The sequence below is a fragment of the Asterias rubens genome, chromosome 21 (assembly GCF_902459465.1).
Source record: "Asterias rubens chromosome 21, eAstRub1.3, whole genome shotgun sequence".
Classification (NCBI taxonomy): domain Eukaryota; kingdom Metazoa; phylum Echinodermata; class Asteroidea; order Forcipulatida; family Asteriidae; genus Asterias; species Asterias rubens.
This window is the reverse complement of record NC_047082.1, coordinates 5030860-5053936: the sequence shown is the minus strand read 5'-3', so window position 1 is coordinate 5053936 and position 23077 is coordinate 5030860. Positions and strand designations below refer to the sequence as shown.

General features: G+C 37.6%; 1 protein-coding gene across 1 annotated transcript in view; it reads left to right on the top strand.

Annotated features, from left to right (window-relative positions):
- The window catches only part of LOC117304766 (receptor-type tyrosine-protein phosphatase T-like), a 38873-nt gene extending 19172 nt beyond the window's left edge, over positions 1-19701 (top strand). The window contains exons 19-33 of the mRNA XM_033789373.1: positions 800-887; positions 1335-1411; positions 1945-1981; positions 2481-2578; positions 3772-3897; positions 5138-5286; positions 6769-6904; positions 7358-7507; positions 8332-8431; positions 9221-9297; positions 16482-16607; positions 16843-16974; positions 17651-17796; positions 18289-18421; positions 19351-19701. Coding sequence (XP_033645264.1) covers positions 800-887; positions 1335-1411; positions 1945-1981; positions 2481-2578; positions 3772-3897; positions 5138-5286; positions 6769-6904; positions 7358-7507; positions 8332-8431; positions 9221-9297; positions 16482-16607; positions 16843-16974; positions 17651-17796; positions 18289-18421; positions 19351-19422 — 1647 coding nt within the window. The 3' untranslated portion in view covers positions 19423-19701. The remainder of the gene's footprint in view (positions 1-799; positions 888-1334; positions 1412-1944; positions 1982-2480; positions 2579-3771; positions 3898-5137; positions 5287-6768; positions 6905-7357; positions 7508-8331; positions 8432-9220; positions 9298-16481; positions 16608-16842; positions 16975-17650; positions 17797-18288; positions 18422-19350) is intronic.
- Positions 19702-23077: the final 3376 nt, after the last annotated feature.

Below are 23077 nucleotides of genomic sequence, written 5' to 3'. Positions count from 1 at the left end.
TTAAATCAGAATGTGAGCTTTTTACCGCAAGTAGACCCCTCAATGGACCTTTAATTATCACCCCAATATTCGCACTTCTTTTAAGACAACTCTCCCCGATTCTCCAGGAAGTTCCCTGTGTATATAAACCAATCTTTTAATGTTCTGATGAACAGATCTAAAATCTTACCGATTTTGTGAACTTTTTCGAAAGTACGTTGATGCAAACTTAAATATCTTCCTGATTGTTGACATTAAGGTACGTGTCGTGGCCGAGCGGTTAAGAGCACCGAATTCACCGAATTCAAACTCTGGTGTTTCTGATCAGCAGAGTGTGGGTTCGAATCCCCAGATACTTAACCAATGCTTCGTCCTTCGGATGGGACGTAAAGCCGTTGGTCCCGTGTGTTGTTTAATGCATGTAAAAGAACCCAGTGCACTTATCGAAAAGAGAAGGGATTCGTCCGGGTGTTCCTGGCTGTGGCTGCTGTATGCGCCGTAGCACCTTGTAAACCCTTATAAGGTGCTAAATAATTGGGTCTCAGAATAGATCACTACAATAATCTTTCTACTCAGCGCCTTGAGTACCTTGTTTGGTAGATATCCCGTGCGCTATATAAGACTTCGATATTTATATGTGTAGTGCATTGCTGAAGTGCCAGAATGTGTTAACAAACAAAAACTGCATTTCCGAAAGAGACACATTCGGGTTCCCATTTTTACAAACTAATGAAGTCATCGGTACTTACAAGGTCCACTGCCACTTCATTATGATTAAGAATAACAAGCTGCTTCATTTAATATTTATTGCACTTGTTAGCATTTGCCTGATTCCGACCGCCATTCATGTGAAAGAGCAAAGGACGACAAAAACAAGGACAAGAATCGCTATGTTAACGTCATTCCTTGTGAGTTAAATAAGCTTAATGTTTGTAATCAGTAATATCACCGACTTCACAAAAGTCTTTCTCCATGCTTTTCTGTCCTACACTGCCCGTCTTTGTCCATGTCTCTCTGTCATCTGCTGTAACCATTTTTCCCCCTGCCTGATTCATCATACAATTTGCGGACGTGACTTACCGTACTCTGAAGACGTTGGTGAAAAAAAGCCTTTCCATAGCAAAAGTGAAACAAATTTGTGCAAACAGTCCAACTCACTTCTCTCTGTTCTCCACTCCCCTTTGTTTGTAACTAAGTTTCTTCGAGCTCTTTGTCTTCCACTTTGTGAGTTTGCTAACTCTTGTTCTGTCCGCTCTTTGATGTTGTCGCTCCTTCTCTTCCCATGTCCACCCACATTCACATTCCCTTCACTTTGCCTTGAACTGATTTGAGTAATAAATTTGTATCCACCACAGATGATTTTTCTCGCGTTGTGCTTGAGAAACTACCAGATGAACCAGACTCAGATTATGTAAATGCAAGTTACATAGATGTAAGTTAATCATAATGATCTGTTTCTATTCTGACTGATCGGTGTCAGCCTGTAAATAATTGATGATAGACAACTCCTGGTTTTAGAAACTGAAACAAGTTAGGAAGGTTCACTTTGCAGCAGAGTTCCAAGTAAGCATGAATAAATAATTAATGAGGACAACTCTAATCTAGTTTGAAAGAATTGAAACAAGTTGGGAGAATCTATGTAAGCCCGCAATGAATAAGAAGTGATAATGAAGCACGCCGACTTTAAGAAGCTTCTTAACCTCTTTATAGTTTCAGTACATCCCCCACACAAAATAGAAATAAATAGTGTTTCGAGACGTCTGTAGAAATGCAAATGTGATGTGACACCCAGTACTCCACATTTATGTTAGTAGTTACAACAAAACATGGTTAAGGTTCACAGCTCTTACCAACACAAATTACTACCTCGTCTCCCAGGTTAACATGAATGTCAGTAACTAGTAACACATTACAAATCTGAAATGTATATGTCTACTGTTTTCGTTTTCATGCTCATCTTTACAGGGTTTCAATCAACCGAACAAATACATAGCCAGCCAAGGTGAGTCAAATAAGGGAATCAATGTGTGGTGAAGAGGTTTTCAACTATAGGTTTCTCCCAACGAGGCCTGCGTTCTTGATAATTTTACAGAGACGAAGTCGAGGTAAATTATCAAGAACCAGGCCTCGGCGGGTTTAAACCACGAGTTTAAAACCAATTCAACACACTTTGATTCCCATTCATAAACACCTTTTCGGTCAAAAACATCATCACTTTTTGTAATAAAAGTGTAATTCTCACTGATTTTCTCCTTAAGCGCTTACAAAGTGCTGTCGCTTTTATGTTTTTAAAAGTTACATATAAACAAAAGTTGATACTCTCGAAATCAAATAGCTTTTTGTAATTTCCTTCAAAAATTGGGAAAAGGTTTTTCTGAGACAAATTTTTCATTTTGAGTACTAGCACTGTTCCATCGGAGGAACGTATTCTTTTGGAATGCCAGCGAGCACTTTACTGTCTGATCATCTAGTAATATTTTATATTTATATCAAACATTTAGGTCCAAACAAGACTTCAATTTGTGACATGTGGAGGATGGTTTGGCAGGAGAAAACCGCTAAGATTGTCATGCTCACCAACCTACAAGAAGGAGTCAAGGTAATTTAAAGACACTGGACACTTTTTGTAATAAATTGTCAAAGACCAGTCTTCTCGCTTGGTGTTCTCAACAGAAGCATATACATAAAATAACAAACCTGTGAACATTTAAGTTCAATTGGTTGTCAAAGTTGCGAGATAACAATCGAAGAAAAAACACCATTATCACAAGAAGTTGTGTGCTTTTCAGATGTATGATTTCAAGACCTAAAAATCTAATTTCGAGACCTCAAAATCTCACTTTGAGGTCTCGAAATCAAATTTGTGAAAAATTACTTCTTTCTCGAAAACTACGTCACTTCAAAGGGAGCCGTTTCTCACAATGTGTCATACTATCAACAGCTCCCCATTACTCAAGTAAGGTTTTGTCTAAGTGCATTCGTAGCTGCATCGTAGCATTCTACTTGTGTATATACTGGATTTGTCTCAGTGGGTGTGCTATTTTAGAGTGAGACATCTTAATACTAGAGGCTCTTGTCTGACCATGAAGGAAGGAAGAGAAGGAGCTCAAACGAAGGGACTTCAAAAGTCGAACCCGTGGTACCGCGGTCGTTTAACGACACCTCGTAATCACCGTAATCACCAACATACCTTACACAAACAATGGGCGACCTGCTGTGTGTGAGTTTGCGCGTGCGCACTTGGTTCTGCACCAAACTATGGCGTCATATGTCGTATGGATATACTAAAGGAAAAACTACTTTTTTGAGACGCGATAACATTTTTGGACGCTATCAGACACCTAAACGATGAACACAATTGAATACCAACCACCCTCGTGTGCTTATACCCAATTTTGATCCACCGCTAATGACCGGAAAGTTGCAAAACATGTTAAAATATGCTATGATATTTCCATGTAAACACCACAAACGTTCCATGAAAACGTGTGTATTCACAATTCTTGTCTCCAACGATTCAACTTCACACGAAGAAAACGGTGCCGTCCAGCTGGAGGTCTCCTTTCTTTTTCCACTGGTCAGACAGGGGCATTGTAAGTGTATTATTTTGTTACTCTACGGTTTTGCGGGTCGTTCGAGCTCCTTCTATTCCTTTCTCCATGGTCTGACAAAGGGGATGCTAAATGTTTGTCTAATTGCATTCGTAGCTGCAAAGAATACTTCTGCTTGTTTTATATACATTACTGGATGATTCTCATTTGGTGTTTGCTCTATTCCGTTTCAAACTTACAGAGAAAATGTGAGAAATATTGGCCAGACAAAACAGCATACCATGGTGATGTTGTTGTCACTTTGAGAAAGGAGGAAACACACGCAGACTACATTGTCCGAGATTTTTTAATAAATCTGAAACTGCAGGTAATTACAAACCTTTTTGTGTCTAAACCAAAACTAATGGACCCGTCTTCTATCCCAACAAGAAATCCGGCTGGATTTTCGTGATCCCTGTCAAATTCAACTGGGAACCCGGTTAAATCTGTTAAGGCCCAGTCACACCTTGACGTTTGAGCCAGCGTATGCCAACGTATGAAAATGATTGCGATTACGCTGGCGTACGTCGAATAAGTTATGGGTAAGTTTTGTTCAAGTTCAGAGCGCGCTGAAACACGGTGATATGCGTTGTGTCAGGCAAGGTCGTCGCCAGCGTGCGGCTCATAATTTCTGCATACGTTGTAGGTAAGTTATACCATGGAGGAAGAAAATAGATTTTCTTCCTCCATGGTTATACCATCGTTTACACACGTCCACATACGTTACTTGTAAGTTAACCATAAGTCGATTTACGTCGAGATAATGTCTAGCGTACCCAAAACTTATTTCTAACTTATGGGGATTGTGGTTTGAACCTTTGTCGAACATATTTGACGTATTCCGGACGACCACAGAAATTACTGAACGTGTTTCTACCTGACAGCTACCGTACAACAATCGTTTATGGGAATCGGTATAGACATTTTGGGTTCGCAGGAGGACTATATTCAGTTCAATTCAATTCAATTTATTTATTTCATCACAGATTACAAGTAAAAAGTGAACATTGTTTTCCCTGTATGCCCCAAAACAATTCAAATTTGATACTTATAGAAAAAAAACATTACATTTTAAAAACACAGAGTATACGATGTCAAGTGCAGTTATTGTTTCAATCGCCGACAGGTACCCTCTTTATAGGCTTCTACATCGTCGGCAATACACTGCCGCGTGCTATGCAGTAGTTAGACTATCGTTGGACATAAGTTGTGAACGCCGTCAACAGTTTTCCTGCCGACCACTGATTACCACTGGCCTGGGATAGGGTCTTAGTCCATCCAGTGTAAATATTGATCTGACATTGTCCTCATTCTGATGAGTCAAGATAAACCATTATGGGTGCGTTCGTTTAGCTTCCCCGGGTCGACCCCGGTGTATGGCGTGTGTTTTTTTTTTCAGGACGAACGTGTGCAGATAATTACCCACGTTTGTCCTGGAAAAAAAAACGCCACACACCGGGGTCGACCCAGGGAAGCTAAACGAACGCACCCTATAAAGACTTGCCACAATGTTTATTTGGTGAAGCCTGTTTAATGACACTCAAAAAAATTTGTGTACAACATTTTAGGATGAAAAGACCAGACATGTTCGTCATTATCAATTCATAGCATGGCCTCATACTGGCCTACCCCACGATCACATCAAAGTGGTGGATTTTGTCGAAGCGGTGAAGGAGTACAACCCCAAGAACGCTGGTCCCATGGTCGTTCATTGCAGGTTGGTATTTTTTACTGATTACACTTTATTTGTTTGTCCTTAGCGGGTAAATCAGTTTGTAATAAACCACAAGGGAAATTGATAGGGAGGGCAGCAACATTTTTACTAGAAAGCTCAGTTGGTAGTTAGAGCACAGCACGTTGATCAGGAGGTCACAGGTTGAAGCTCAGGGTCGGGACAGGTTCCGACCCGGAGATTTTGTTCAACCCGTTTCACACTGGACAAATTTCAATCCGCCTCCGATCCGGGTATAATCGGTAGCATGCTCTAGCCGGATCGAAATCAACCCTGGCAGGGAACAAGGTTAAAAATCTCAACCCGGATCGAAATTGCATTGTTTTAAGCCATTATACACAGAACAAAATAGAAGTTCACAGATTTACAAATAACTTGCAGGGTTTACAGAAGGTAATGGTAAAAGACTTCTCTTAAAATATTAATCCATGAAATGCTTTACTTTTCGAGAAAACATTAAAACAATGATCAGTTCTCGTTGTCGAGAATTACGGATTTATTTTAAACACATGTAATGAGACGGCGAGACGTGCGGAAACAAGGCTGGGTTTTCCCCATTATTTTCTCCCGACTCCGATGACCGATTGGGCCTAAGTTTTCACAGGTTTGTTATTTTATATACAAGTTGCGATACACGAAGTGTGGGACTTGGACAATACTCTTTACCGAACGTGTCCAATGGCTTTAACACGGTTCATACATTAGCCGGTTCCCTTAAAGACCAGTGTGAATGTTGCTATATAGTGTCTGATCCATGTTAAAAAGAAGCGAGGCTGAACGGGAGAGGACCCGGGTAGTTTTCAACGCGGTTTGAACTGGAGGTAGTGTGAAAAGACCTTTGGTGACCAATATAAACGAAATCAGGGATCCCAGATGGATCCCGCTGGGATCACACCGGGACAGGGATTATACCCCCCCCCCATTTTTTTAACGGGATCCCGGTCTAATGTGATCAGAAGGGGTCACAAGTTAAAGTCTAGCTCAGTCAAGAGTTCTGTGTTTAACCTTAACTTAAATACAAACAATTCACAACCAAATTTTCAGCAAGCACGAGTTGATGAAAACAATAAGCAACCACAGACTTCTTCAGTTTGAGAGAGCACTGATCAACAACCCTTGTCATCTTGAGGCGTTGCATTCTTCCAGCTCGCACAAACGTATTACGATCCCTCAAAAACCGTCATTCTCTGAGACTGTGGTGCACCTCAAGAACATATCCAGGTTGCTGCTGACGTACTTTATCCCCCTCTAATATTTCTGTTTAGGTTTTATATTTTTACAGATTTGACTCTTAATTCAGGGAAATTGCGTTGTTATGGTCAAATACCCAAAAAAATATTAATTATAAAAATAAAATTGCATTCCAGGGGCAGTCAATTTAAACAATAGCATCAAAGTTTAAATATTCCATTATGGTATATTCCTATTGTGTTCATGCCATCGATATTCATCTATTTTACTTTGTAGCGCTGGAATCAGTCGTACTGGTGTGTTTTTGGTTTTGGACGCCATGTTGGACCAGGCAAAGGCAGAAGGTCGAGTCGATATCTGGAATTTTGCTTGTGGCATGAGAGACAAACGGATGAAGATGATTCAAACACCGGTAAATTAGATACTTCAGTTCATCCTAGGTCATTTGTATAGTGTTTCCCTGTTCTGTCCAATGTTCATAAATAGTGCCTGAAACTAGAAATGAACTAATCACATAAGAGAAAGGCTAATCACCAAACTACCGCCACAATGTTTACAAAACTAAATAACGTTTGGTAGACAATATAGAATATGAATTCAACATGTTATCAAAAAAACATCAATTATGTGTATTAAAGTCTCTTAGTGTTCAACACGAATGTTAAGTTAAAAAAAAAAAAGTATTACACTATTTAAAAACAAAATTTCAGTACAATATACAGCCGACTGTACAGCAAGCCTTGAATTACACAGAAGCCATGGCCCTGGTTTTGGCCATGGTGCCCCCATCAAACGTTCCAAATAAGACTTAAAAGTGCCCTTTTTGCCAAGACGAAAAAAAACTTAACTTTCTCAATTCAAACAGGCCCAGTATGAGTTCATATTTGATGTCTTGATTGAGACGTTCCTTTGTGGTGACACCAGCTTCAAACCAGAGAATATTCTCTCCAAGTTGACTGCATTGAAGAAGACCGCAAAGGGCAGTGGGAAGACAGGACTCCAACTAGAGTTTGAGGTGATGGAGTTAATTTAAAAACGTCATTGAAAACATAAAATTTGACTCAAAGTAACGCAAGTGCTGGTGCGATGCAAATCCTTGTCTATTCAATCATGCTTCATTTGGATACATTTTTTCTTTCTTTTTTGTTCCTCTGGGGCAGGCAGAGGACTCGTGACGTCCTCGGTGACTATTTCAAATGGAAAAAGCACCCTCTGTTGGCCAAAGCTGGAGAACTGCACAAACCTTATTGGGAAATTACGCCAATAGCGTCAAGGGATCATGCATATCATTTTCATAGATAAGCAGTTTTTGACTCTCGGCTGTACTGACCCTCAATCTGCAAGTAAACCTTCCAATAGTTCCATGTTCGGATTACCAAAATTTGGAAACCTGTCTCTACCTCTACCATGTTGAATGTACACAGTTTGCGGTAACACCATGTGTGGTTCGACTTGCCAGGTAGAGTTTGTTCTTTAGAGAACTGTCTTGCTTTGTTGTACTACCGCGGTGTGGATGGATGTTCGGGGGTTCGGAAAAAAAAACTGTCCTGCTGAGAAGTCTCCCGAATCCCCGAACATATACTCCGCGGTAATAGAATAAAGTAAGATAGTTCTCTAAGAACAAACTCTACCATGCAAGTAGATACACACATGGTGTCAATGCAATGCCTCAAATCCTATAAAAATGTTGAATGTAATTCTAAATATCTATGTATACCTCCCTGGTTGCAAAATACAACTGAGGCATCTTTGATTTAGACAAGTGGCTACTGAAATAAGAATTTAAAATGCACCTAATTAAACACATTTGTTCACCTTATTTTGATTGCCTTGAAACAGAATCTGAATTTGATGACCAACATTCCTGACCCTGACAAATTGCATGAAGGCCAGCTACCAGAAAACATAAAAAAAAACAGATTTCCATACAAAGTACCAGGTGAGATTTTTTTTTCTTTCCAGTTTTTAGATGACCTCTCAGAAAGACATCAATAATGTTTGTGGTTTAGCAGAAGTAAATGTTTGTTCCGAACAAACTGAAGCAATTTTTGTCTTTTTCATTTGTTTTTCATTTGAAATAAATGAAAATCATGAGTAAGATGTCAACTTTAAACTAAAGTTTGAACCCCAATGGGTTGCTTAAAGACAGTGGACACTATTGGTAATTGTCAAAGACCAGTCTTCTCATTAGGTGTATCCAATTATATGCATGAAATAACAAACCTGTGAAAATTTGAGCTCAATTGGTCGCCAAAGTTGCGAGATTATAATGAAAGAAACAACACCTCTGTCACACGAACTTGTGTGCTTTCAGATGCTTGATTTCGAGACCTCAAAATTTAGTTATGAGAAATCAAAATCAAATTTGTGGAGAGTTACATCTTTCTCGAAAACTACGTTACTTCAGAGGGAGCAGTTTCTCACAATTTTTTTGCACTACCAACCTCTCCCCATTACAAGATACCAAGTAAGGTTTTATGCTCATAATTATTTTGAGTAATTACCAATAGTGTCCACTGCCTTTATTACAAAGAGACTTGCCGTACACGCTTAATTCTACAATGTTTCTTTGCATTGACCATTATTAGAAGTTATTTTGGAACCGTTCCTGATTTGTCATGAACTGTTAGTGATTTACAGACCAGTCGAACCAGCTCTAAGCACGCTCTGTTTTAGACTTTCTTATACAATAACAAAGAGTCAATACAAGTTATTTTATTTTTTTAAGTTGATCTGTTCCGACCTTTGTTGATGACATTAGGAGAACATGAATCCACCGATTACATCAACGCCTGCTTCCTCAATGTAAGTAATACCAACTTCTTTAACTGTCTTACTTCAAACCAATCCCACAGAAAAGCATATCCTCTGAAAGCTCACTACTTCTTTATTTCTTACCCGTAGGCCTACACACCTTCCAGAGAAATATTTTGTCTAAAAAAACACTGATTTTAAAGTTCATACCAGTACAAATCACCCAAAGAAAAGTTTCCATCTGAAAGCTCACTGATTCTAAATTTCATACCAGTACCAATCCTCCAGAGAAATATTTTCATCTGAAAGCTCACTGATTCTAAAGTTCATACCAGTACCAATCCTCCCGAGAATATTTCCATCTGAAAGCTCACTGATTCTAAAGTTCATACCAGTACCAATCCTCCAGAGAAATATTTCCATCTGAAAGCTCACTGATTCTAAAGTTCATACCAGTACCAATCCTCCAGAGAAATATTTCCATCTGAAAGCTCACTGATTCTAAAGTTCATACCAGTACCAATCCTCCAGAGAAATATTTCCGTCTGAAAGCTCACTGATTCTAAATTTCATACCAGTACCAATCCTCCAGAGAAATATTTCCATCTGAAAGCTCACTGATTCTAAAGTTCATACCAGTACCAATCCTCCAGACAAATATTTCCATCTGAAAGCTCACTGATTCTAAAGTTCATACCAGTACCAATCCTCCAGATAAATATTTCCATCTGAAAGCTCACTGATTCTAAAGTTCATACCAGTACCAATCCTCCCGAGAATATTTCCATCTGAAAGCTCACTGATTCGTAAGTTCATACCAGTAACAATCCTCCAGATAAATATTTCCATCTGAAAGCTCACTGATTCTAAAGTTCATACCAGTACCAATCCTCCAGAGAAATATTTCCATCTGAAAGCTCACTGATTCTAAAGTTCATACCAGTACCAATCCTCCAGAGAAATATTTCCATCTGAAAGCTCACTGATTCTAAAGTTCATACCAGTACCAATCCTCCACACAAATATTTCCATCTGAAAGCTCACTGATTCGTAAGTTAATACCAGTACTAATCCTCCAGAGAAATATTTTCATCTGAAAGCTCACTGATTCTAAAGTTCATACCAGTACCAATCCTCCCGAGAATATTTCCATCTGAAAGCTCACTGATTCGTAAGTTCATACCAGTACCAATCCTCCAGATAAATATTTCCATCTGAAAGCTCACTGATTCTAAAGTTCATACCAGTACCAATCCTCCAGATAAATATTTCCATCTAAAAGCTCACTGATTCTAAAATTCATACCAGTACCAATCCTCCAGATAAATATTTCCATCTAAAAGCTCACTGATTCTAAAGTTCATACCAGTACCAATCCTCCAGATAAATATTTCCATCTAAAAGCTCACTGATTCTAAAGTTCATTACCAGTACCAAACCTCCAAAGAAATATTTCCATCTGAAAGCTCACTGATTCTAAAGTTCATACCAGTACCAATCCTCCAGATAAATATTTCCATCTGAAAGCTCACTGATTCTAAAGTTCATACCAGTACTAATCCTCCAGATAAATATTTCCATCTGAAAGCTCACTGATTCTAAAGTTCATACCAGTACCAATCCTCCCGAGAATATTTCCATCTGAAAGCTCACTGATTCGTAATTTCATACCAGTACCAATCCTCCAGAGAAATATTTTCATCTGAAAGCTCACTGATTCTAAAGTTCATTACCAGTACCAATCCTCCAAAGAAATATTTCCATCTGAAAGCTCACTGATTCTAAAGTTCATACCAGTACCAATCCTCCGGAGAAATATTTTCATCTGAAAGCTCACTGATTCTAAAGTTCATACCAGTACCAATCCTCCAGTGAAATATTTTCATCTGAAGACTCACTGATTCTAAATTTCATACCAGTACCAATCCTACAGAGAATTATTTCCATCTGAAGACTCACTGATACTAAAGTTCATACCAGTACCAATCCTCCAGAGAAATATTTCCATCTGAAAGCTCACTTGTTCTAAAGTTCATACCAGTACTAATCTTCCAGAGAAATATTTCCATCCAAAAGCTCACTGATTCTAAAGTTCATACCAGTACCAATCCTCCACACAAATATTTCCATCTGAAAGCTCACTAATTCTAAAGTTCATACCAGTACCAATCCTCCAGATAAATATTTCCATCTGAAAGCTCACTGATTCTAAAGTTCATACCAGTACCAATCCTCCAGAGAAATATTTCCATCCAAAAGCTCACTGATTCTAAAGTTCATACCAGCCAATCCTCCAGAGAAATATTTCCATCTGAAAGCTCACTGATTCTAAATTTCATACCAGTACCAATCCTGCAGAGAATTATTTCCATCTGAAGACTCACTGATACTAAAGTTCATACCAGTACCAATCCTCCAGAGAAATATTTCCATCTGAAAGCTCACTGATTTTAAAGTTTATACCAGTACCAATCCTCCAGAGAAATATTTCCATCTGAAAGCTCACTTATTCTAAAGTTCATACCAGTACTAATCCTCCAGATAAATATTTCCATCTGAAAGCTCACTGATTCTAAAGTTCATACCAGTACCAATCCTCCCGAGAATATTTCCATCTGAAAGCTCACTGATTCTAAAGTTCATACCAGTACCAATCCTCCAGATAAATATTTCCATCTGAAAGCTCACTGATTCTAAAGTTCATACCAGTACCAATCCTCCAGAGAAATATTTCCATCTGAAAGCTCACTGATTCTAAAGTTCATACCAGTACCAATCCTTTAGAGAATTATTTCCATCTGAAAGCTCACTGATTCTAAAGTTCATACCAGTACCAATCCTCCAGAGAAATATTTCCATCTGAAAGCTCACTGATTCTAAAGTTCATAGTACCAATCCTCCAGATAAATATGTCCATCTAAAAGCTCACTGATTCTAAAGTTCATACCAGTACCAATCCTCCAGATAAATATTTCCATCTGAAAGCTCACTGATTCTAAAGTTCATACCAGTACCAATCCTCCAGATAAATATTTCCATCTAAAAGCTAACTGATTCTAAAGTTCATACCAGTACCAATCCTCCAGATAAATATTTCCATCTAAAAGCTCACTGATTCTAAAGTTCATACCAGTACCAATCCGCCAGAGAAATATTTCCATCTGAAAGCTCACTGATTCTAAAGTTCATACCAGTACCAATCCTCCAGAGAATTATTTTCATCTGAAAGCTCACTGATTCTAAAGTTAATACCAGTACCAATCCTCCAGAGAAATATTTCCATCTAAAAGCTCATTGATTCTAAAGTTCATACCAGTACCAATCCTCCAGAAAAATATTTCCATCTGAAAGCTCACTGATTCTAAAGTTCATACCAGTACCAATCCTCCAGAGAAATATTTCCATCCAAAAGCTCAGTACCAATCCTCCAGAGAAATATTTCCATCTGAAAGCTCACTGATTCTAAATTTCATACCAGTACCAATCCTACAGAGAATTATTTCCATCTGAAGACTCACTGATTCTAAAGTTCATACCAGTACCAATCCTCCAGAGAAATATTTCCATCTGAAAGCTCACTGATTTTAAAGTTTATACCAGTACCAATCCTCCAGAGAAATATTTCCATCTGAAAGCTCACTGATTCTAAAGTTCATACCAGTACCAATCCTCCAGAGAAATATTTCCATCTAAAAGCTCATTGATTCTAAAGTTCATACCACTACCAATCCTCCAGAAAAATATTTCCATCTGAAAGCTCACTGATTCTAAAGTTCATACCAGTACCAATCCTCCAGAGAAATATTTCCATCCAAAAGCTCAGTACCAATCCTCCAGAAAAATATTTCCATCTGAAAGCTCACTGATTTTAAAGTTTATACCAGTACCAATCCTCCAGACAAATATTTCCATCTGAAAGCTCACTGATTCTAAAGTTCATACCAGTACCAATCCTCCAGAGAAATATTTCCATCTGAAAGCTCACTGATTCTAAAGTTCATACCAGTACCAATCCTCCAGAGAAATATTTCCATCTGAAAGCTCACTGATTCTAAAGTTCATACCAGTACTAATCCTCCAGAGAAATATTTCCATCTGAAAGCTCACTGATTCTAAAGTTCTTACCAGTACCAATCCTCCAGATAAATATTTCCATCTGAAAGCTCACTGATTCTAAAGTTTATACCAGTACCAATCCTCCAGAGAAATATTTTCATATGAAAGCTCACTGATTCTAAAGTTCATACCAGTACCGATCCTCCAGAGAAATATTTTCATATGAAAGCTCACTGATTCGTAAGTTCATACCAGTACCAATCCTCCAGAGAAATATTTTCATATGAAAGCTCACTGATTCTAAAGTTCATACCAGTACCGATCCTCCAGAGAAATATTTTCATATGAAAGCTCACTGATTCGTAAGTTCATACCAGTACCAATCCTCCAGAGAAATATTTCCATCTGAAAGCTCACTGATTCTAAAGTTCATACCAGTACCAATCCTCCAGAGAAATATTTCCATCCAAAAGCTCAGTACCAATCCTCCAGAGAAATATTTCCATCTGAAAGCTCACTGATTCTAAAGTTCATACCAGTACCAATCCTCCAGATAAATATTTCCATCTGAAAGCTCACTGATTCTAAAGTTCATACCAGTACCAATCCTCCAGACAAATATTTCCATCTGAAAGCTCACTGATTCTAAAGTTCATACCAGTACCAATCCTCCAGACAAATATTTCCATCTGAAAGCTCACTGATTCTAAAGTTCATACCAGTACCAATCCTTTGGAGAAATATTTCCATCTGAAAGCTCACTGATTCTAAAGTTTATACCAGTACCAATCCTCCAGATAAATATTTCCATCTGAAAGCTCACTGATTCTAAAGTTCATACCAGTACCAATCCTCCAGACAAATATTTCCATCTGAAAGCTCACTGATTCTAAAGTTCATACCAGTACCAATCCTCCAGACAAATATTTCCATCTGAAAGCTCACTGATTCTAAAGTTCATACCAGTACCAATCCTTTGGAGAAATATTTCCATCTGAAAGCTCACTGATTCTAAAGTTCATACCAGTACCAATCCTCCAGAGAAATATTTCCATCTGAAAGCTCACTGATTCTAAAGTTCATACCAGTACCAATCCTCCAGAGAAATATTTCCATCCAAAAGCTCAGTACCAATCCTCCAGAGAAATATTTCCATCTGAAAGCTCACTGATTCTAAATTTCATACCAGTACCAATCCTACAGAGAAATATTTCCATCTGAAAGCTCACTAATTCTAAATTTCATACCAGTACCAATCCTACAGAGAAATATTTCCATCTGAAAGCTCACTGATTCTAAAGTTCATACCAGTACCAATCCTCCAGACAAATATTTCCATCTGAAAGCGCACTGATTCTAAAGTTCATACCAGTACCAATTCTCCAGAGAAATATTTTCATATGAAAGCTCACTGATTCTAAAGTTCATACCAGAACCAATCCTCCAGAGAAATATTTCCATCTGAAAGCTCACTGATTCTAAAGTTCATACCAGTACCAATCCTCCAGAGAATTATTTCCATCTAAAAGCTCACTGATTCTAAAGTTCATACCAGTACCAATCCTCCAGAGAAATATTTCCATCTGAAAGCTCACTGATTCTAAAGTTCATACCAGTACCAATCCTCCAGAGAAATATTTACATCTGAAAGCTCACTGATTCTAAAGTTCATACAAGTACCAATCCTTTAGAGAATTATTTCCATCTGAAAGCTCACTGATTCTAAAGTTCATACAAGTACCAATCCTTTAGAGAATTATTTCCATCTGAAAGCTCACTGATTCTAAAGTTCATACCAGTACCAATCCTCCAGAGAAATATTTCCATCTAAAAACTCACTGATTCTAAAATTCCAATCCTCCCGAGAAATAATTGGTTCTAAATTATACAAATACATTCCTCTTAAAGTCACCTGGAATTTTTTTTTTTTAAACATTAGAGTATATGTTTATGAACAATAAAATAATTTCTTGAGTAATTGTTTGATACGATACATATAATTAAAAAATAGATAAAGTTGTTTGGGGTGACTCCGCCTACCTCTTTTGTGACGTCAATCGAGGCAGACTTTGCCTCGATCGAACATCGAACACAAGTACATGAAAGTCCTTGTCGTGAGTTTGTACGTTTCGAAAAAGAAAACAAAATTCTTGCATTTTTCCGGCAATGTCGACCAGGTGTATTGCTGCTGGATGCAGCAAAACAACTAAAGATGGGGTCAGTTTGCAAAGTGGTCCGGTCCGACGTATTCTCCAGCGCTGTGCAGCAAACACTTCGAGCCGTCGTGCTTCGAGAATCCGGAATACACCACACATTTTGACATGAAGAGAAAAGTTTTTTTCTAAAACATGACGCCATCCCAACAGTTTTTCCAGCTAGTGGGAAGTCGAAGAAGGTGCCCAAAAGACGTGACAAACCTAGATGAGCATTTGCCTAACGTGAAAAATAGGGTATTGTTTTAACTTTGAGGGCACTTTTTTAGCTTGCGCCAAGCGTCACTATGTTGTGTTGGCACTGCATGCGGTTCACCGTGCATGGTAATCCGAGTGGACCGTCCGCACAGCAGCCGTAGTGCGTGCAGTCTGCTACGTGACCGTAGTTCTGTACGTAGGCATCATACCGATCGGTATCCAGACGTAGTGTACGGGGCCAGACTACTCATTTTCTCTTCAAATCTCGCACCTCGATTGACGTCACGAACAGCACCCTCTCGGGTCGGGCCTACTATAAAATTTGTAAATAAATGGAAACTGTTTTTTTTTTAGAACCTTAGTTTAACTGCTTGTTCATATTCCACTTATCAAAACACATACTTTAGTGCAAAAACTTTATTTTGACAAAATACCACTTCCGGGTGACTCTAAGAAATGTTTCCCCGAAAACTAAATGATTCTAAAGTTCATACCTGGTAATAAACCTTCCAGGCATCTGAAATCTTACTGTTTCTAAAGTTTATACCAGTGCCAATCCTAAACAGAAGTATTCACACACATTTAAAAATCACCAATATGTACTTTGTTTGTCGAAACCAAAATACGGGACTAAATCACTGCAAAAACGTATCCCTTTTTTACGATAACGTGTTTTCTCTTTGTCAAACCGTTTAAGCTTACAGGACATGTTTTTCGCTGAGGCCGCCATGAATCATGACTTTGTCTTCCATCTTTGTTATTTTACAGAGTCCTAGCTCCAAAGGAAAGTACATTGCTACCCAAATGCCCTTACCTCACACCATCAGTGACATGTGGAGAATGGTCTATGACTACAAGTCAACTTGTATCGTCATGTTGAATACCCTAGACCCCGTGAGTAAAAAGTGTACTTATAAATAGTTCGAAATCAGTTTACATGTATGGTTGCTTGAAAAAAAATAATCAATTTTGAACATCTACTTGTATTTAATTTTAAAATTTGTACCTAGTACAATTGTGCTAAACATTAGCTTTGAAAAACACCTGATTTGTTGTACATCTCTTACTCTTTCCATCAACATGATATGAAAATGAGAAATAGCCTTATTAATATCTCTTCCATATACAGACGTGTGTTGAGTATTGGCCGGAGAGAGACTCTGCATCATATGGTAATCTGACAGTCACTCTACAGTCTACCGATAAAGTGGGACCAAACATCATCATACGCTATCTATACCTGGCTAAACGTGACGATCAGGTATAAAGCCCGGTTCATACTTCATGCAAATGCGATATGATTTTTGACGTGCACAAACTCGCAACGAGTAATTCGAATTGACTTGTGCGAGGGCAACCCTGTGCACAGCTGTGATGTCAAATTGTATCGAATTCGCATTCGCAGGAAGTATCTGGGCCCTCACGCTTGAAAGTTTCTCAAGGAAAATTAAAACGTCTTTCTTAAATATGTATTTACTATGCCAATAGTGATAACTGTTAAATGTCATTGTAATCATCTTGTTTCACTCAAAACAATGTACCTATTTACTTATCTGGCTGGTCTCGTCCGTCTGTCTGTCCTTGCCTAGTCCTAGTCTTGTCTGTCCCAGGGTAAATTTAAAAAAAGTCACTATGCTTCAAATTTCCCCTGCATGTTGGTAATAATTTAACGGAGTATATCTTTAGCCATGTTATAATTATGTCTCAATTCTGTAGTTTGTATAATGCTTGTATTACATTTGATGCGTTTGTTGATGTTGCCAATATTGAAATAAATGTCCAAACACCAAACAAGAAATATACCATAATATAGATCAGTCCAAGATGACAACACTCTTTATTGGAGCCTTTCACACACGTGATTACAACATCAATGTTTTTGCACTGACTGACTTTTCAATCAGGTTACAAGTTTCATTCTTGTCTTTGATACCCAGGAATCCCGTCTGATTTGTCACCTTCAACTACTCAATTGGCCCGTTGGTGGCGTACCATCATCACCCAAATCCATCGTGGAGTTGGTTGCATCCGTTAAAGTGTGGCAACATGAGCATCAAGACGACCGAATTATAATTCAGTGCATGTAGGGTGTTTATCATTACCTTTTTCTAGTTTCAATAAAATACAATTCTGTACCAAACTCTAAAAATTCAATCAACTATATTTGGCAAATTTGTGAGAAATCAATAAACAATGTAATGCATTCATGTTTTACTGGAGATGTTGTGCACATATTTTACTGTAACTCGGTAAAACTTGTCCACATATCTTTCAAACAATATCACTGATAATTGCCAATTAAGATGTTTAACTTGTGTATAAATGACGATAATATCAGTCCTACACCTAAAATTGATGATGTTTTGCTCAAAATTAAATTTGTTTCGACCTTATTGATATTTTTGATAAGGTTTAAAATAAGATATTTCATATTTATAATGCTCATTCAAGACTCAGATTCAAATTTAACGTTGTTTCAGGTTGTCAATATGAAATGTAGTTGTGTTGCAAGTAGCCTTCAAACGAAAATCATTTTTCTACACGCACACCAAAATTATGTTTTTGTGTTTGACAGTGACGGTGAAGGCGCTAGTGGTGCTTTGTGTGCTCTCTTTAACGTCATAGAGAGACTGAATGAGAATGAGGTGGATGTCTTCCAAGCAGTCAAGAAACTCAGAGTCTCATGTCATAGATTGGTACAGTCACAGGTAAGTTGAGATTACCATTAGGGCATTGCATCAAAGTGCAGTCACAGTTAAAGACACTGCCGTCGATTTCACAAAGAGTTAGGACTCGTCTTATCTCGAGTTAGGACGAGTAACTCGTCTTAACTTAGGGTTAATCTTAAGGTCTGCATGCTACAGTGCAGGGTTTGGATTCGTTCTAAGTCCTAAGATTAGTCTTAAGTTAGGAAGAGTTTTGTGAAATCGACGGCTGGACACTGTTGGTAATTGCCAAAGACCAGTCTTCTCACTTGCTGTATCTCAACATTTGCACAAAATAACAAACCTGTGAAAATTTGAGCTCGATTGGTCGTCGAAGTTGCGAGATAACTATAAAAGAAAAAAAACATCATTGTCACATGAAGTTGTGTGCTTTCAGATGCTTGATTTCGAGACCTCAATTTGTAAATCGGAAGTTCTCGAAATCAAATTCGTGGAAAATTACTTCTTTCTCGAAAAACGTTACTTCAGAGGGAGCAGTATCTCACAATGTATATACTATCAACCTCTCCCCATTACTCATTTAATACCAATAAGGTTTTATGCTAAACAACATTTTGAGTAATTACCAATAGTGTCCACTGGCTTTACCATTTGAGCTTGTTTTCACTAATAGTGGTAAGATTTATATTGAAGGGTCTTTGTCATCTTGATCAGGGCATGATATGATCTCCAATGGTTAATATTGTTATATTTTTCTACCGGTCAGTACTCGTATTATTTTATAGACTTGGTCAATAGATGCATGTAAATTCAAACTCATCGTCATTGAGTGTAACCAACAATAGTATAAATAGTACAGATTGTAACAATTCTTCTTTCAGGAACCAGGAAATTTAGTTGTGGTAGTGAAATGAAAAGCATAATAAATCATTGGTTTTGTTTTTATTCCATTTTTATTTTATTTCGTTCAGGAGCAGTACGAGTTGATATACGAAGCCTTACAGATGTACTTGGATGATGACGTCGTGTATGGAAGCGTGTAGAAGCCCCCCATCAACAGGTTCCTTGTGGAAGCTGGCACCAAAACGATGCAGTCAGGAAATTATCAATACCGGTCTCCTTTCTAAGACTGTCAAATTTTAAATATAATTTTTTTATTTGCATTCATTTTATGCAGGTTGAGGGTGTTTTATATATTGTGAAGTGATAATACTTTAACCGATTTTGTTTAATAACTGGATATGTATTTCTAAAAGCCAATGGACACTTTCGGTAAACAGTATTGTCCAAGGCCAACACTTCGTGTATCACAATTTATATGTAAAATAACAAACCTGTAAAAATTTAGGCTCAATCGGTCATCGGAGTCGGGAGAAAATAACGGGGAAACCCACCCTTGTTTCCGCACGTTTCGCCGTGTCATGAAATGTGTTTAAAATAAATCCGTAATTCTCGCTAACGAGAATTGATATTGTTTTAATGTTTTCTCAAAAAGTAAAGAATTCCATGGAATAATATTTCAAGAGAAGTTTTTCACCAGTACCTTCTTTAAACCCTGTAAATTATTTTTAAATCTGTGAACTTTTATTTTTTATTCTGTATCGAAAGTGTCAAATGGGTTTAAGTCGGGAAATTCATTTGACAGAAATGGCTCACTCTGTAGATGGCACAAAATTGACACACACTCTAATATCTTTGGAAGTGTTTGCAAGTTCATTTAAGAGAATTTGTACGGACTATGTTTTAGCCTATGTTACCCTTTACCTGAAATGTTTTTCAAAACGGGGAAATTTATTATTGTTTTGTGACCCTCAATTTACCATTTGCTTAGTGGTTTCAGCAGTGGGAATATGAACCTGTTTTTCATTTTAAAGTTCACAAGTTCGTAAAATGTTATGAATCTGTCAATGGTTGGTTGTATGATTTGGAGATGGGAATGAATGAATACGTGTAAAGTATGAGGCTGTGAATGGGCGTGACTGCGAACTCCAAGGTTAAGATCGAACTTCAAAGGAAGATTCAGAGCATTAAAGGCAGTGGACACTATTGGTAATTACTCAAAATAATTATGAGCATAAAACCTTTCCTGGTGACGAGTAATGGGGAGAGGTTGATGGTATAAAACATTGTGAGAAACGGCTCCCTCTGAAGTGCCATAGTTTTCGAGAAAGAAGTAATTTTCCACGAATTTGATTTCGAGACCTCAAATTTAGAACTTGTGGTCTCGAAATCAATCATCTAAACTCACACAACTTCGGGTGGCAATGGTGTTTTTTCTTTCAGTATTATCTCGCAACTTCGATGACCGATTGAGCTCAAATTTTCACAGGTTTGTTATTTTATGCATGTTGAGATACGACAACTGTGAAGGCTAGTCTTTGACAATTACCAATAGTGTCAACTGCCTTTAAGATCTGTAGTTTATTGCTACAAAACTTTCACCGTTTTAGTTACCGGGCTACATATCGTCTTGTCTTGCTCTCTACCAACCGCCATGCTCAAGCTTGCGGTCAGCTTCCGACAACACACGCCTAACCGAGCACTTAACCATCAGAACACTCATCGTGCACACAACTGGACTGTATTGCTCCGCGAATGTGGAGCAACCTCCCACGCATCAGAAATTGTAACTCCACGCATCAGAAATTGTAACTCCACGCATCAGAAATTGTAACTCTTTGACATTGTTCAAAAAATCTCTCAAAACTCACTTGTATCAGATGTAATTTGTTGTATTAAATTATAGTTCCATTGGTTTTGCTCTTTCCAGTGCTTTGATCTTGATGTAAAGGCGCTTTATAAATATTTAGATGTATGTATGTAAATGAGGCATGATGATAACACCTGCTCAATACACTAAACCAGCTAAACCTCACATTTTGCTGTTTTTTTTTTTTTTGATAAACCAACGATGAGTTTGCAATTATATGATAGAGTTATTATATTTGTTTTGTATGGTTACTTGGACTCGGATAGACAACTCAAAGATCAAAAGCTTTGATAAAATTTGCTGCTTTTGCACACCATACTTTCGATGTCTGACGTGCATACTAACGAGGTCAATATCAGGCACTCATAGCACGAATATATAGAGTTAAAAGTAACAACTGGTTGTACGTACATGCTAAGTCAGAATCCAACAATAGGTCAGCTAAATCATTTGAATCGTACTTTTAAAGCAATTTTTACTTTGTATTAAAGTGTACTATTTTAATCAAACCGTTTTATATTAAGGTTGCAAATAAAACTGCTAGTCTAACTGCATTTGCGAGCATCACATCGTACCAAGAAAGTAGGATATATTTCACAACTGTTGGTTGTAATAGCTCTTACTATTTAAGGAATTGTTTAATAACAATAAATAATGTCGCGCATGTTTGGGCATGCTATATGTAATCATGCTTTGTACTTAAAATGTTCTCAATTGAGTCGTTTTAATTAGAAGGAAACTTAAAAAAATAGCCTTTTGATGGCTACTTTAGAACTAATTTTAATAAGTTAATTGAAACACTAATTTTAACGGGCTAAACATTCGAATTAAGCAATTTTAAATAACCTGAATCATAGTGTTTGTTATCATAAGTTTTTATAACAAGTCTATGTCTTATTGACTGAAAGCGTGGATTTTATTGAGCAGGAATTCAAATGCAACCCAAAAGTACTGGTGTATAAATGATGGCGCTGTCCAATCCAGTGACACTTTATGACTATTGGCTTGAAAATTTGCAAACAAATTAAAATAAAATTGTACCAGTTTTATGGGTTGGTTCCTTGTCAATTTATTACATCCGCCATGTTTGTTGTGACTGAGAGGTGTTGGTGGGTTGATATAATTATTCGGGGTGACAGAAGGAGCCGTGAACTTTGACCCTGTTGGTTTGTTATTGGTTCATGTTACTGATTCATATACTAAAACACAGTATAAAGTAACGATTTAAGTACATGTTATACCTTCAGTATTTTAGCTACTCGGAAATTAAGTTATTATATTCTTGTAATTTGTCATTTTATGGAAATGGAACATAATGTAAAGCAGATTATGTAGGCCAATATACACTTTGTTTGTCATTGCATTATTTTTAGGAACGCCGCACAGCAGTGCATTTGCAAAGGGTTCCAACTTATAATGGCCCAATTTCATAAAAGTGCAGAAAATACTGCTGAGAAAATGAAGCAAATAATATGGAAGTTGGTCGCACCAGTTCTACCATTGTAAACTTTATGGAATAATAGCTGGTTCTGTTTTTGCCAACCAATGTTTTGTGGGTGCTTTTCAAGTTTTGTGCTTACAGGCTGTACCTGTTTAGCACTTTTTGCATCGTTGTACTTGTATCAGCAACTGTCTTAACTAATAAAGAAAAAAACATGTATTAAAATAAGTATTTTATTGTTTTGTATTTTTGTATTATGATAACATCAGCTCAACCCCCATGAACGCCGCTGTTGCCCCAGCAACAGGCCAAACGAAAAACCCATTATGAATGTTTTGTTGTTGCCTTGGATTGGTCGAGTTGGTCGTTGAAAAGCGTTTGTAACATTTGTTATAGAATGCATTATGATTACAAAGATATTTTGAAAGTAGAATACAATGATCCACTATCACTCGAAACTGCGTGGTTTTTGCTCTTACCTCATCGACAAACACGGTTGGCCATTTAGGGGAGTCAAATTTTTGACTCCCACTTGTGAATTTGTTTT